At 39.1% G+C, this 16,501-nt stretch overlaps 1 protein-coding gene across 1 annotated transcript in view; it reads right to left on the minus strand.

Annotated features, from left to right (window-relative positions):
* The window catches only part of ARIH1 (ariadne RBR E3 ubiquitin protein ligase 1), a 73,783-nt gene that overhangs the window by 21,054 nt on the left and 36,228 nt on the right, over positions 1-16,501 (minus strand). Inside the window, exons 3-7 of the mRNA XM_056128824.1 lie at positions 16,329-16,473; positions 6,026-6,118; positions 5,332-5,387; positions 3,480-3,546; positions 2,249-2,355 (exon numbers count right to left, since the gene is read on the minus strand). Of these exons, the coding sequence (XP_055984799.1) occupies positions 2,249-2,355; positions 3,480-3,546; positions 5,332-5,387; positions 6,026-6,118; positions 16,329-16,473 (468 nt within the window). The remainder of the gene's footprint in view (positions 1-2,248; positions 2,356-3,479; positions 3,547-5,331; positions 5,388-6,025; positions 6,119-16,328; positions 16,474-16,501) is intronic.

The following is a 16,501-nucleotide window of genomic DNA, read 5'->3' on the forward strand; positions in this document are numbered from 1 at the left end:
ATCTGTACTTTCCTGAGTTTTTTAATATAGTTTCTTGCTGCAACCATTCTTTAACTGAAACTGAACAAATAATTTTTATTAATTTGAGTTTAATTTCAACAAATCAGTATACATTATCTTTTTTCTAAAGCTTTGAAATGACTTTACATGTCTTAGTATGAATTACTACTTACTTGGATATAATTTATTATGCCTAATACACAGTAAACAATATGTGGTACGCAAACAAGCCACATCTTTGCACAATCCAAACAAATGAATCTCAACATAATCGATAACTGTACTGAACAAGGTGCAAAACAAGAAAACGCAGGGCTGTAGAGATACACCCTGAGTTGAGTGCTTGCCTTATACAATGTTGACCTAGATTTGATCCCTGGCATGCCACAAGGTCCAGGAATGATTCCTGAGTGCAGAGGCAGGCGAAAACCCTGAGCGCTGCTAGGTGTGGCCAAAACAACCTCTCAAAAAAAAAAAAAAAACACAAAACAAAAACAAACCACCTTCAACAACATTTCAGTTACTAAGTACTCTTAATTATTCTGTCTTAAATCTAAGATTCAAATGCTTTAAATTTAAATTATATTAAAAAGTAGGTTAAGACTCTGCTGTATAACTGAATGAACTTTCAATGCATATTTTATACATACTTTGAATTAATTTGCCTGCTTTTTGGAGAAGTTTTTGGTTTGGGGGCCACACCCAGTAGTACTCAGGGCTTACTCCTGGATCTGTGCTCAGAGATCACTCCTGGCAGTGCTCAGAGGGGACCATATGGAATATCTGGGATCAAACCTGGGTTGGCCATGTGCAATGCAAGTGCCCTACTGGCTGTATTACTTATTGCATTGGCCCCTGGAGTATGAAGGAAATGAATATCAAATTCTATAGATGTCTGGAGAAAAAAATAGAATGGTATGAGATACTAATTAAGTGCCTATATGCTAGCTCCAGAGCCCCATAGATTGGCTTCTTATTCTTGGTTTTTGGTTCCTACCCAGAGATGCTCAGGGGTTGCTCCAACAGTGCTGGTACCCAATGTCATAACTGAATCTGAGGCACCAGGATAAGCAAAATATGAGCACTGGCACTTTCAGCCAACTCCTGACTGGACCTCTCTTTTGTTGTTGGTGGTGGTGTTCAGGAGCTACACCCAACGTGGTGCTCTTGGGATTGCTTCTGGCAGTGCTTGAGGGACAATGTGATGCCAGGAATTGAACCTGGACTTTCTGCAAGCAAAATTACATTCTCAACCTGTTAAGCTTTTCTCTACTGTATCTTTTTTGTGTGCTTTGTTTTGGGGTCAAACCCAGTGGTCATCAGAAGTTATCCCTGGTGGACTTGGGGGATTGTGTAGGATGCTAGGAACAAATCTGGGTGGACCCTATGCAAGGCAAGTGCCCTGCCTACTGTCTTATTGCTCCAGCACCCTATGATACTGCATTCTTCAAAGACTCACAAAAAAGGTCATGACACAGTTATGACACAGTTTTGTGAATTTCTGGTAAGTCAAATCTAGAATTCGAGTTGAAGAGTTTTCGAAAAACCCAGGTTACTATGAAAGTCAGGGCCAACGGAGCCAGAGAAGAACATATTTTACTTTAAAAAAACACAACTAAATCAGTTTCATCTTTTCAAATTTAACTACATATATAATTTTAGAAGCATTATTAAACTTTTAAAAATAATTTTATTCATTTATTTTTGCATTTGGGGTCAGAGGTTAGTCCTGGCTTTGCACTCAGGAATCACTCCTGGCGGTGCTCGGGGGACCGCATGGGATGCCGAGGATTGAACCCAAGTCGGCCACGTGAAGGCAAAGGCCCTCCCCACTGTACTATCGCTCCGGTCCCATGATTAAACTTTTAGAGAAAACATCATTTGACAGAATAATCAACCAGAAAGGAGAACTGAGTTCTTGTCTTGTCCCAGGTCTGTAAGCTATTTCACTACCATACACGTTCTAAAGAAGCATACAAAAAATTTATTATAGTTGTATTTTCCCCATTAGAAAAATACAGAACTCGAACAACAACCAAAAAAAAAACTCACTTAAGACTTAGCTTTCTATGTGTATTTTAAAAGGATGAGGCATTTTAATCTAATTCATACCACCCCCAACAAAATTAAAAAGTAAAGAGTAACATCACCCACCTGAAGTAAACAAATTTTCTACTGTTTTCTACAGAGAACAGAGAGAGCAGAAAACTTAAGGGCACCATTTCGACTTAGGAAATCACCTGCTTACCAAAACTGACGCCCACATTTGCAGCGAACAGGTTTAGCATCAGGGTATTGGACTTTAACAACATGGTGGCAATCTGGGGCAGGACACCACTTTAACAGTCGATTGCACTGAAATACAAGTTACACAGTTAAAAACTGACAGTAAATTAAGCCACAATGAAAGATATCCTAGCACAACAAAGAGTTATTTTTACGGTTTCCCTAATGCAAGGGGTAAAGGACATGGTGACAAATACTGTTCCTACATCTGGTCCTATGCTTCTGGATGCACATTTTCAGATTACAGATCCTTTGAACTCTTTCATAAAATAGCTTCTGTTTCATCCTAAAAATTCCTCTGAGAACAAAAGTAAACAAAACCAATTCCTAACCACAGCCAAGATAGAATTTAATATTCTCAAAAGGTTTTAAGTTGTCTTTTGTGGAATGCCTAGTGGTGTTCGGGTGCTACTCCCAGCTCTGTGCTCAGAACTTATTCCTAACTCTGTGTTCAGGGATCACTCCTGGCAGGGATCCGGGGACTATATGGGAAGCTGAAGAATGAAGCCAGATTGGCTGTTTGCAAGGCATTCATCATGCCATAACCCACCATACATCCCTCTGACACATAATTAGTTTTACAAACGAAAAACAAGAATTTCCATGATTAAACAAAATTCCTTTTACTGAAAGCAGGAAGGCCTTGAGAAACAGCACAGAGGTCATGAGTTAAAATCCACAGTATCCCATGCGACAAACATAATCCTGACAATTTTGCTATTTTAGCCAGTAGCTCTGTTGTGTGTGACTGCCAGTATTATAAGCAATTTCTTTCTTTTCTTTTGTTTTTGGGGCCATTTCTGGCAGTGCTCAGGGGTCACTCCTGCCCCTACACTTTGGAAATACTCCTGATGGTTCTCAGTAGACCACAGACCACATGGGATGCCAGATCAAACCTGGATCATCGCTGTGTAAGGCAAGCCCTCTGCAACTGATTTCTGAGCACACCAGTGCCAGCATCACAACAAAAAAGTGGAGACCCCAGTGAACATTGGTGGCTGTTCAGCTTGGTGTAGACCCCAACCAAATAAAATTAAAATTTTTAAAAATAATAAAATTAAAATGTGCAAGCAACACAGCCAAGCATGTAGAGCAAAACTTCAGTCTTTAAAGCAATAATATCTACAATGAAGGGGGAGGAGAATTGGAAAAGAAAGAAAATAAAAAAAAAAAGAAAAACCTAAACCACTTACCTCTACAAAGCTATTTGTTATTAAGTGTTGATACTTTAACTTAACTTTTGAATCTGTGATCAGGCGCCTGAAAAAACAACAAAAAGATTTATTTTTAGTTAAGGGCTTAAATATTTCAACAAAACAAAACAAAACAAACAATAACAACAACAACAAAAAAAAAACTGCCACAATTTGAAATTTCTACTGGGGGGCATGGCATGAAGGCTGATGATATTTGGTGGCTACCACCAGTGGTGCTCTGGGTACCATGTGCAACCAGGGATAAAAGCAGGCCTCAAACCCACAAAACATGCATTCCTGGCTTCTCTCGTCAATCTAGACGATTCTGTAATTCACAACAATTTCGAGGCATCAATGAAAACAATGAATCTTGAAATTTAAGTTTCAATAGTATAAATGGTAAACATTTCTGCCAGTTTTAAGAATACTATTAAAGAGAAAGAGCAACCACTGACAAAGTCAGAAAAAAATACATCGGAATCCAACCTCATTAAAACCTTTAATAAAGGCTATGTTTTGCACACTCTGACCTCTTCTAATACCTGATTTAATTCTTTTGCTCTCCTTCCTCAAGAGTTCATGTCCTATGACACTTTTAGTTTACTCCTGTTACATATATATTCTTTAAAAAAAAAAAAATGTGGAAGGGGGGGTGTTTGAGCCAGACCCCGTGGTACCAGGGGTGTTACTCCTGTCTCTGTACATAGGAATCACTCCTGATTTGGTTTGGGGGACCATATGGGATGCTGGGGATCAACCCCAGGGGATTATGTGGTGTTGGGGATCAAATCTGGGCTTCTTTTGAATAAAGTATGTGCTTCAATTTGTTGAACTTGCCCTCTAACCTGTATAACTGTAAGAATTCATAAGTTATGTTACTGTCAGGAAAATAAAAGTATCTAAGTGCTGATGTATATAATAGACTATGAAAAGAGTTCTGAAAGCACCTTGGATGACAACAAACCTTGGAAAAAGACAACGAGTTAAGTATTAAAACTATGAATTTATGTAGGAGTGACCATAAGACAGGCAGATCACAGCATACAAGAACCAGGACATACCTGGATAATACAAACTCTACTAAAAGACCATGGTCCCTGTTTTTTATTCAAAATAACCAGGGTTCACATACAGATTCGGTGGCTATGCACCCACAATTGAGTTTCAGTGTCCAATAGCGACACCCCCTTGTTTTGCTCACATACATTCTAGCTTTAGTATTCATCTCTAGGGGCACATTCCAGGCCCCTGATGCTTGCATGTTCAAGTAGTGTTTAGGATCTGAAGCAATGTTCCAATTAAGGCCACATTTCTGCCGCATAGCTCACAGCTAATGACTGAGAAGGTTGAGGATATTGAGGCTTGGGCATTTCTACTTTTTAAGGCATTCCTCTGTGGGCAGTCTACGTACTGGGGTCATCCACGAGACTGTGAGAGATGGCTGCAAATCCATCCCTACTGAATTCTCCTTCCTTCTTTCTCTTAATGGTTTCAGATGTACAACAAGATCTGGTGTACTTATCATTCTTTTTACCTGTTTCAAAGCTGTCAAGAGACAATCTCCTTATCTTATTTTAATACTACGCAGCATGATTCCCTGAGAACTTCAACAGACTAAGCTCCAATTTCAAGGTTTATGGAAACTATTATGTATTGCCAGGTTTACCAGAGTAGTCACAGGGAATTTAACCAATTACAAATAGACTTTAGATCACACAAATGAGAATCTGCAAAGACTCCAGACTAAAATTTTCACTCCTTTGAGATAAAAAACATTTTTAAAGTTCTAAGTAAAAATTAGTCTGGCTTAACTAATATTCAACAGGCAGAAGATAAAAGAAATACTTACATAACTGTGTTGTCATCCACTAAGATATCACAACCATGAGCAGGGCATGAGATAGTCTGAAAGAGAAATTTAAACTGTCTTCATTCAACAAACACTCACTGAACCTTTACCATTGTTACACTGAAGGAAAGCAGCAATACTGGCAGGTTCTTGACAACTTTGTATTAAAGGAAATATATGGGCTATTTATGTGAAATTATTTATAACCACAAGATTCCAGCATTATTGACCTGATTAACTGGTTTCTGGCAAAAGCAAGTAACCTGACGAAACTGTTGAAATATACAAAAGTAGATGTTTGCTGAGAATTACTGGAATGGATCTTAATACTAAAATGCCCCATATCAAATAGAAAAAAAGACCTCATTTATTTATTTATCTTTGCTTTTTGGGTCACACCCATCGATGCTCAGAGGTTACTCCTATCACTGCACTCAGGAATTACTCCTGGCAGTGCTTGGGGGACCATATGGGATGCTGGGAATTGTACCTGGGTCGGCCGTGTGCAAGGCAAACGCCCTACCCACTGTGCTATTACTCCAGCCCCTCAACTATATTTTAGTTATCTTAATCTTTAAAAAATAAGCTCCCCTATGTAATTCATAATCCATTAAAACTTACCTGTTTATATTTATGCAACGACCCAGACACCGTAGAAGTTGAATACAAACTAAAATCAAATTGGCATCTTTACCTGTCCCATGCCTTCCTCCATAATTTTGGTAGTTAAATATTCGCTCCAGCACTGCATACAAAACTTATGTCCACATTCAAGGCCAGTGAAATACTGCAACAAAAATAAAACAAAGACTTAAAAAAAAAAACAACAACAACAAATAAAAATGTTGCATTACCAGAAAAATCACCGTAAGGTTATTTTAGGTCACATTCTTCATGGTACCTACAATACCTATTTGATAACAGATGGTTAATAAAATTAAGTTCTAGGTAGTGAAATCTAGACGGACATATGCAGTGAACAGAAAACACCAATGAGAATGAAAAGTGAATCTATAGGATTATTAATTTTAGGAATGGCAGACATTATTAACTGTATAAATTTTGTTCTGGGCTACATCCAGTTACACTGAGGGGATACTCCTAGCTCTGCACTCAGAGGAACTGCTCCAAGTGGTGCTGACGGTACCATATGCTATACCAGGGATTGAACCAGGGTCAGCTGCCTGCAGGGCCACCACCCTACCCACTGCACTATCTCTTCAGACCCTGTATTAAATTAGAAATGTTATATACCAATAAGCATATGACAGATGTGAATCTCTGAGCTCAATCCCAAGCATTATATATATAAAAAAAAAGCTCAAACAAAATAGGGGGTTAAAAGATATTTTAGGAGATAAGACACTTTCCCTGCACATAGCTAACTCTAGTTTGGTTCCAAGCACCACAAGGAATCACTCCCGAGCAGAGAGCTTGCCTGAGCAGGAGAGTGTGATCTAAACTGCCCTCACCCCCATCATCCCCCAGAAGGAAGCCTTTGTTTGTTTTACTTTGTAATTATGCACTACACCCAGCAGTGCTCAGGGTTTTCTCCTGGTCTGCACTCTAGCATTATTCCGGATGGAGCTTGGGAAACCATAAGGAGTGCCAACAATTGAAGCCAGCAGGGTGAGTGTAAGGCAAATACCTTTGCCCATTGTACTCTCTCTCCAGTCAAAATAGCCTTAAAATCACAATGACATTTTAAAAGAATAGTACTGGAAATCACTTGCATTGCAAGGAGCCAAACCTAGTTTGATCCCTGGCACTGCCAGGAGAAGTAATTCTTGAGTAAGGACCAAGTGTGGCCCAACACACACCCATCACCCCCTCCCACCCAAACCACACAAGATGATTCCACCTACACCTACTTTTTTTTTAATTGAAGCACCTAAAGATATAGTTACAAAGCTGTTCATGATTGAGTCTCAGTCATACAACGCTCCAACACCCATTCCTTCACCAGTGCACATTTTCCACTACCAACGCACCCACTTACTTAAAAAAAAAAAACTAACAAAAGTGTTGGTAAGATGTGGAGAAACTAGGATGCTCATACTATGCAGGTGAGAATGCAAACGCGTAAAAACTTTGAAGATACTCTGGCATTTTTTTCAAAAGATTAAATAAGAACATGCAATCCAGCAATTCCACTCCTTGGTATATATGCAAAAAATGAAAACACATTCACACAGAAACTGTTACAATAATGGTTCACAGCAACTAGTATCTGTAATTGTCAAAAGTGGAAAGAATTTAAATGATCCACAGCTGGTAAGTAGAAAAATAAAACATGTAATATCCATAAAATATTATTCAGCCACAAAATGGGAGTACTGATACAAGTTATAACATGACTAAAACTTGAAAATATGTTAAGTAAAAGCAGAGAGTCATTAAAGACAACCCAGTGTCCAATTAGGAAGTTCATAATAGGCAAATTAAGGTGGAAGTTGTGATCGGTAGTTGCCAAGGGCTGGAGTACAGGGAGATACTGGAAACTGACCATACAAGAGTACAAGGTGTCTTTTGGTTATAAATATCCTCTGCAACAAAATGTGCCACTGCCTACTAAACAGTATATTAAAAAAAAAATTAACAGATATAGACATAGATAGGGGGCAGAGAGATACTACAGCAGGTAAGGGGCCTGACTTGCATGCTGCCAACCTGGCACTTCATATGCTTGTCCTACATCACCAGAAGTGATCCCTGAGCAAAGCTGTGTGGCTCAAATCCAGCCGCCACAATTATATACAGGTGAATTGTAGGTAGCATTATATTTGCTATATACCAATATATAATTGAATAGCACCAATAAAGCTGTTATAAAAAACATGACACAGGGGCAAGGACACGTGCCCAGTTCAATTCCAAAAGCACAAGGCCTTCCACACTTTGCTGGGCTACTCTACAGGCCCTAAGCACAGCAGGTCCTGCCGGCCCCACCCGCTGAGTGTCATGTGGAGGGGATACAAACTGAGAGGCACTAGATCGCCTGTTCCCCACACGGGCAAAGGTCACACAAAAGACTGCAACTGTGTGGAATAATAACCTAGAAAACCAAATATTTTGGAAACCCAAAGATTATTCAGATAATTAAATAACAGGAACATTTTGGTAAAGTTCTATATTATATGATTTGAAATGCCATTTGAGAGATGGCCAAAGGAAGTAAATTCTGCTATGGGATGTTACGCAAGTACTTCAGTACTAGAGAGTCTAGCGTTGTATTTCTCAGCCCTTTTCTGACTTTTATTTCTGTCCTGCGGCATTTCTTCCCACCCACCCCCCGCCATTCTACTGGCTGGTCCCTTTTTTGTGTGTTGTGGCCTTCCCTGATTTGCGCGATTTCTAGCAGTAGCCCCACAAATAAATGCTAATGAAACTTTTTTCTTTTCTTTTTGAATCACACCCGGCGATGCGCAGGAGTTACTCCTGGATCATGCACTCAGGGAATTACTCCTGGCAGTGCTCGGGGTACCATATGGGATGCTGGGAATCGACCCCGGGTCGGTCACGTGCAAGGCTAATGCCCTACCCGCTGTGCTATTGCTCCAGCCCCAAGAAGAAACATTATTTTTAAAAAACTCAATTTTCCCTACTTTAGTTCAAAAATATTTTGCAATATTATTAAATTATTTTAAGTTAATAAGTAACAAGAGTGGTGGGAAAAAAGCCATCCTCATTCTCATACCTTCCCTTTACTATTTTTTACCTAAAAGCAATCACTAATTCCAATACCTTATGTATCTTTACAGAAAAGGTTACACACACACAGGAACACACACACATAAAAGGTTACACACACACACACACACAAACATAAGAGGAACACATAATCTCTTCTAAATATACTTTCGAAATTAAAATAGATTGTTTGATGGGGTACTAATATTAGTATAGTGGGTTCACTGTTTCTTTATAGTATGTTTGGAAGCACCACAAGTCATTTATATAAACTACATGAATGGATATTTAAGCTGCCAAATTTCTTCCCTATGCTGCTCCATTAACTGCACTGACGACATATGTGACTGACACATACTGTGGTCCTACAGATGTCTCAAAAGACAAAATTGTACCAGTGGAAACAAAAAAGGCACCCAGTTACAATATGACACATCAGCAAGTTTCATCCATAGAGGCTATGGCAGTTTATATGGTAGTCTGTATAAGATAAATTGCTTTAAACAGATCTAAGTCTACAAGGTATGTTATCCAACCACTTTTTATTTACCAGTCTACTTGGTAGATGAGCAAACTTTATTAGATTTGATTTTAATTCCTTTTATTATGAGTAAAGTTTAAATATTTGAAAAAAGTTTTAGAATTATATGGTTCTTTTTCTGTATACTACCTTCAACTATTTTTGTTCATTAATAGAGTGAAAAATTTTATTTAGGTTATAGAAGTAAAAGTTTCTTTTAGTTTTAGCCTTTATTATACTTATGTTGTTGCTATGTAGCAGCTTTTTATTTAGATGCAACAAAATGTAATCCTTTAAAATTTAAACCTCTGGGCGGAGTGATACTACACTTGATCTTAGCCAAGGTGTTTGCCTTGCACGCAGCCAGCCCAGCTGAGCTGGGTTCGATTCCTCCGCCCCTCTCGGAGAACCCGGCAAGCTACCGAGAGGATGTCACCCGTACGGCAAAGCCTGGCAAGCTCCCCATGATGTATCCAATATGCCAGACACAGTAACAACAAAGTCTCACAATGGAGACGTTACTGGGCTCGCTCAAGCAAATTGATGAACAATGGGAGGACAGTGCTAAGGGCGGAGTGATAGTACAGCAGGGAGGGCATTTGCCGTGCACGTAGCCAACCCAGGTTCAATCCCAGGCATCCCATATGGTCCTCCAAGCACCGCCAGGAAGAATTCCTGAGAGCAGAACCAGATACCTGAGTATCACTGGATGTGACCCAAAAAGCAAATAAAATAAAATAAAAAAATAAAGCCTTAAAATCAATTCATTTTGATATGGGGCTATATAGACATGAGTTTTCATCTCATTTGGAAATCATGTTTAAAAATAATTCCCCCTTAGAGAACAAAAGGGAATGCTCTGCCACGGAGGCAGGGGGGGGATGGGGGGGATGGGGGTGGGAGGGATACTGGGATCCGTGGTGGTGGGAAATGGGCACTGGTGGAGAGATGGGTATTTGATCATTGTATAATTGAAACACAAGCACAAAAATTTGTAAGTCTACAACTGTACCTCATGATGTCTCACTAATAAAAATTTTTTAAAAAATTCTCCCTTATAATCATCCTTTCAATACGGAAGTAATCAGAACTGTTCCAGACACACCAATTAAATAACCCATGTGATGACAGAGATAGTAAAACAGGTTAAGATGCTAGTGTAACATGCAGCAAACTCAGGTTCAATTCAGTATCTGGCATCCCATATGGTCCTCCACTCCCTGCCAGGAGTTATTCCTGAGTATCACCAGATGTGCTCCCCCACCCCCCCCCCCCAAAAAAAAACCCAAAACAAGGCCAGAAACCTTATTCTTTTGAGATCAGAGTGATAGCACAGCAGGCAGGGTGATTGCCTTGCACACAGCTAACACAGGTTTGAACCTCAGCATTCCATAAGGTTCCCCAAACCTGCCAGGAGTTAATTCCTGAGTATAGAGCCCGGTGTAACCCCTGAGTATCACTGGGGGCAGCCTCCCTCAAATAAACAAAGTTACGTTCTTTTTTGGTGGGATGGGGCAGGGACCACAATTGTTGGTCAGTGATCCAGGATGTTCTCAGATATTGAACTAGGTTGAACATGTGCAAGACAAGGAAACCTCTCAATGAACTCCATGGAACCTGAAATGTATCCTTTATATAGTAAACTCTCCTAATACTACTGTATCACCTTTTCTAAGAATGAGTAGCTTCCACCTAGCCAGGCACCAATTATTTTAAAAACATTTTTAAAATTTTTCTTTTAAAATACTCATTATCCTTTATTCATTAGTGTTTAAAGTTTCTTCTTAGAAATGTATTTTTTAACTTAAAAGATATAGCAGACGGCAGGGCGCTTGCCTCGAATGGAGCCGACCCAGGTTTGATCCCTGGCATCCCATAAGGTCTCCAAAGCCCACTAGGAGTGACTCCTAAGTGCAGACCTAGGAGTAAACTCTGAGTACTGATGAGCGTCGGCCCCAAAATAAAAAACAAAGTTTTTTTTTAGAGACTTTCTACATTCTTGCCAAATTTATTCCTACTTCCCTTTGTTCTGAGTGTGCTGTGAACATGTGCACACTACTGGGATCAAGCCTGGTCCTCACACATAAAAAGCACGTACTGTGCCACGAAGACACATCCCCATTCTGCTTCCGTTGCTCTGTGTGTGTGTGTTGGGGGCAGCTAGGAGAAGAGGAAAGCCTGGGACACACCAGTGGTGCTCAGGAGTCATTTTTAAACAGTACTCACAAAACATACTCGGGTCAAACTGGAGTCAGCCACATGTAAGGGCAGAGCCAGTGCCTTGCCTCCCGTAATATCTCTTCAACCCTTTGCGGCTTTTGTTGCTGCTATTGTTTGTGTTTTCTACAAACACAATGTAGTGTTCTGCATTTAATTCCTGGCACCACATGGTCCCCACAGCATTACTGCAAACAGGTTATACTTCTATAGTGGGGGACCAAAGAGAGTGCCATGGGCCGAGTATGCACTTGACAGGCCAGAGGCCTGGGCCCCATCTCTGACACTGAATCATTCTCAGAGCACGGCTGAGAGAACAGAGAAACAAAATATGATACTATTCAGATTGCCAATGATTTTAACCTAATTCACAGAACAGGTGAAGATAAACATTAGGAAAATCAAAGCTTATGTCTATTAAAAAAAAAAAGGCAGGGAGAAGCCAGAGTGATAATATACAGGGTACGGCACTTGTTGCTGCACACGGCCGAACCGGGTTCAATCCCAGGAACCCCATTTCCTGAGTACTGCCAGGAGTGTTCCCTAAGTGAAAAGTTAGGAGTAAGCCCTAAACACCTCCAGGTGTGAGGAGGAGGAGGGATGTAGGGAGGGAGGGAGACGGGCAGGGGCAATCTTGGAAACAAAGATATTCCCCACCAGTGAAGGACAACTGGGCTAACTTGTTGCCAGATCACCAGCTGACGTTCAAGGCTATAATGAGAAGGGCATTCTAGAAAGAAGAAATTATACTGAGACCAAAGAGATAGTACAGGGGTTAAGGCACTTGCCTTGCACTCAGCTGATCCTAAATTAGATCTTGGTACTGCAAAGTTTCCTGCTGTCCACATAATTTCTAAATGTGAAGCCATTTTTAAATAATACTGGAAAAAATAATCAGGGAAGTAATTCCCTCAGCAAGTGGAATGAGTTAAAAATTAAAAAGGAAAAGAGAGGTGGGAAGTCCTACCAATTTGGGGGTGGAGGGAGAACAGACTACCTATATTCAATTGTTCAGTACACTGAACAATCTTCAATGTATTTTTTTCTTATAGCAATTACTTCTTAAAAATACAATAGCCCAGGAGTAAAAATTATAGGTACAACAAAAAGGGGGTGGAGGACATAAAAAGTCTCAAGAAACTCCTTTTTTTAAAAAAAGTTATTTACCTAGGATACTTAATTCCAACATTTTTTAACTTAAACTAAGCTAAAAGCCCATTTTTGTGTGGAACCACATAAAGCTTTGAGGCTTTTGAGAAGGAAAGTGCATAATAAAAGCAAGTATAGAGCTAAGGATGCATTTTAGAGTCAAGTTCTTGTCTTGCATTATGTGAGGCCCTTGGTTCAATTCTTGGCACCAAAAAAAGGTCAAGTACTTAAAAAAAAAAAGAAAACTGAAATGCAGGATTTTCACAGTAGAAGAAACCAGTTATTCAATAATAAAGCTTGAATGAAACTGCTTTATTTCTAAAACGGAATACATGGAAATTAACCGGTTGTGAAAAAAGTCCTAGTTTTTTCATAATTAGATATTTCATAACACCCACTATAGTTTCCATAACTCTTCAAATTTACTTTCCAACCCACGTTGCTGTTTTCTGTGCTTTACTGAAAATCCAGATTTCCTAACTTCTTTATACTGCCTTCCACTTCCTTTCCTACCTTCAAGTTAATCACCTTTCAGTGCAAGCAGTTTTTTTCTCACCTTATCACCTACTTAAAGTAACTTTCCAAGGTCATTACATTTCTCATTGTTAATTCTAAGTTCACTTTTCAATTATTTTCTCTGACACTTTTTAACACTAATCATTCTAGCTTTTCCTAGGTCACTTGGCCATCTTCTGTACAAGCCCTCCCAGATCCCAAATGGACACAGATGTCTAACACGTCCCCACAGCATTACACCCTATCAAAATTAGTTTCATTCTTTCTGAATATATCACTTTGTCTGCCAGGTATTACAAATTACCTGAAGCAGGATTTTATCTTTACCTATTATTATGGGGTTCAGCTTATGGGTATCCCAAACAATACTCAGGGGAAGCTGGGGCTGGGGTCAGTAGGTTCACCCTGGTGGTGTGTGGAGGCCCATAAAACACAGGGACTCGGGGCTGGAGCGATTAGCACAGCGGGTAGGGCAATTGACTTGCACACGGTCGACCCGGGTTCAATTTCCAGCATCTCATATGGTCCCCTGAGCACGCCCAGGAATGATTCCTGAGTGCAGAGCCAGGAGTGACCCCTGAGCATCGCCAGGTATGACCCAAAAAGAAGAAGACAAAAACAAAAACAAAAACCCACAGGGACTCAAACCTGGGGCCTTCACAGACCAGTCTTTGAATATCCCCAGTCCCAGGCGTTATGCTTTTCTCATTTTCTATTATGTTTCTAACATGTAGGACAGTGCCTGCTGTGTTGAAACAATGCATTCTTCATTATCAGTTAGAACTGCAAGCAAACTTTACACTGCAAATCTCATGATTTTTAATTCTAATTTGTTGACTGTGTTACACTATACCAAGGTCACTGAGAAAGTTACGGATTTGCAAACAGCTTTCAGTATTCAAATTCTATTTAAGATTTAAATTATGGAAGGGCTGAAAGAGCAGTGGAAGACCAAAGAAAAGAAAAACTTTGTATGACCTACAACACATTAAATTCCAGTAATATTCTACAGAGATATTTATAATTAATACAAAATGAAGGCCAACTGGCAAAGAATATATTAATGAATAAAAATGGTCCAAAAAATGGGGCCAGACAACAGAGTACAGGCACTTGCCAACCTGGGTTCAATCCCCAGCACCATAAATGCCACCCCTCCCCCCCCCCACCGCCTAAAGTGATCCATGAGTACAAAGACCTGAGCACTACTTGCGGTGGCTCTAAAACAAAACACAACAAAACAAAACAAAAAGGCCAAAACATTCGTTTACTTCATAGCAACAGTCATACTGACTGACTCTTTAAACACTCAAGATTATGATTTCTCATTACACTCTTGAAAAATCAAACAAAAACAATTCTTAAGCTGGAAGAGAATTTAAAAGAACACCATGTGTACGTGGAGGGAGGTGGGAGCAGGGCTTGCTGGGGATCAAATGATGGCTTTACGTATGCAACATAAGCGCTCTACTTCTGGGTCACATGCCCAGCCCTTTTTTAATGGTCATATTCAACTCATTTGAAAGATAAAACTGAGGCCTAGGTAAGAGTAATCTACTGCCCAAAATCAAAAAGCTATTTTTTTCCCCCTATTTGAGTCACACCCCGCAATGCAAAGGGGTTACTCCTGGCTCATGAACTCAAGAATTACTTCCAGTGGTGCTCGAGGAACCATATGGGATGCTGGGAATCGAACCCTGGTCGGGTACGTGCAAGGCAAACGCCCTAACCGCTATGCTATCACTCCAGCCCTCAAATAGCTATTAAGAGCTATAAGCAAAACTTGAGAATTTGAAAATTAAATTTAGAATCTTATCTAAATAATTTTTACTTAAAAATTTCTTTTCTAAGTGGACTTATTTAATTTTTTCTTAATCCTTTTTGCTAAACTCTTGTACATGTGAAACTAGTTTCCGTCAAATCGGTCTCTTAGAGAAACACATAAAACTCAGATAACAAAAACCTTCAGTGCATTAAAATACTACAATTCACTACATAGTCATTTAAGATGTTATGCCAAATTAAGTGTGCTGAGACCATTAATGAAGTCTTCTATTTTTTTTTTAAATGTGCTGGTATTACTTAAAAACAGGATATGACAATTATGAGGTGATGATGATGTGTGGTGAAATATAGCATATAATTCTGCTGGTCATTACTAAAAAGTCCTGCTTAATAAGGCAAATACTAAAGATATCTATAATTACCATAAGATTAAATTATTGCTGAGGTATCTTGAAACACATTAAAAGGTGAATTCCAAGGTGTTAAAAACGTTTATACTACCAAAAACGAGTTTAACATAGTTCATAATAGTTTTTTTTAAAAAAAACACCATTCTTAAGCCTAAAATTTCTTTTTACTACAAGTTAATAATCTAAATTAAACAAGTTTTAAGGATATCTTTACTTCAGAGAAACATCAACTACTTTGGTCTTAGTATCTGTCCAAATGTCACCACTGTATTTAAGCACATTGGAACCGATCTGTACAAGTGCAATTTTTATTATGAAATCTTGAAAACTCCCCTAAATAACTATAAAAAGACATTAATATTTTGGAGATTTAAATAACTTGAATTTAAAAAATTTAATTTTAATAAAAATAATTCTACTCAAGGCAGCCTACCTACTAAATAATACCTGTTGATGGTAAAGAAATTTTGAAAGATCTGGGTGTATATAATCACAAGCTGCTGCTTAAGAAAATAAATAAAAATAAAAAATAAAAACCAAAGGGGAGTGGCAGGGAGAACAAATTTTTATTATTTCTCTTCCTCTGCTTATCCTTAACATACTGATATGCTGCTGCTTTCCCAGACACCCAGACCCTTCCATTGTCTAATAATAAAAATGTATTTAACCCTCTAAGAGTCAGTGCTAGCCTTTCACTACCAGATACTCACCGAGTTAGGGTAGTTCAAGTAGCAGATCTGACAAGGCATATCCTGTGCTGATGACCTTGTATTCATCTGGCGTGTTCGAGACTTTTTACTTGGATTAATTACATGACATTCAGCAAAGAGCTTCTCCAGGTTTCCATCAAAGTACCTGCATCATTTAAACAGAAAGGATGAGA

This window comes from Sorex fumeus, unplaced genomic scaffold (assembly GCF_029834395.1).
Source record: "Sorex fumeus unplaced genomic scaffold, SorFum_2.1 ptg000067l, whole genome shotgun sequence".
Taxonomy (NCBI): Eukaryota; Metazoa; Chordata; class Mammalia; order Eulipotyphla; family Soricidae; genus Sorex; species Sorex fumeus.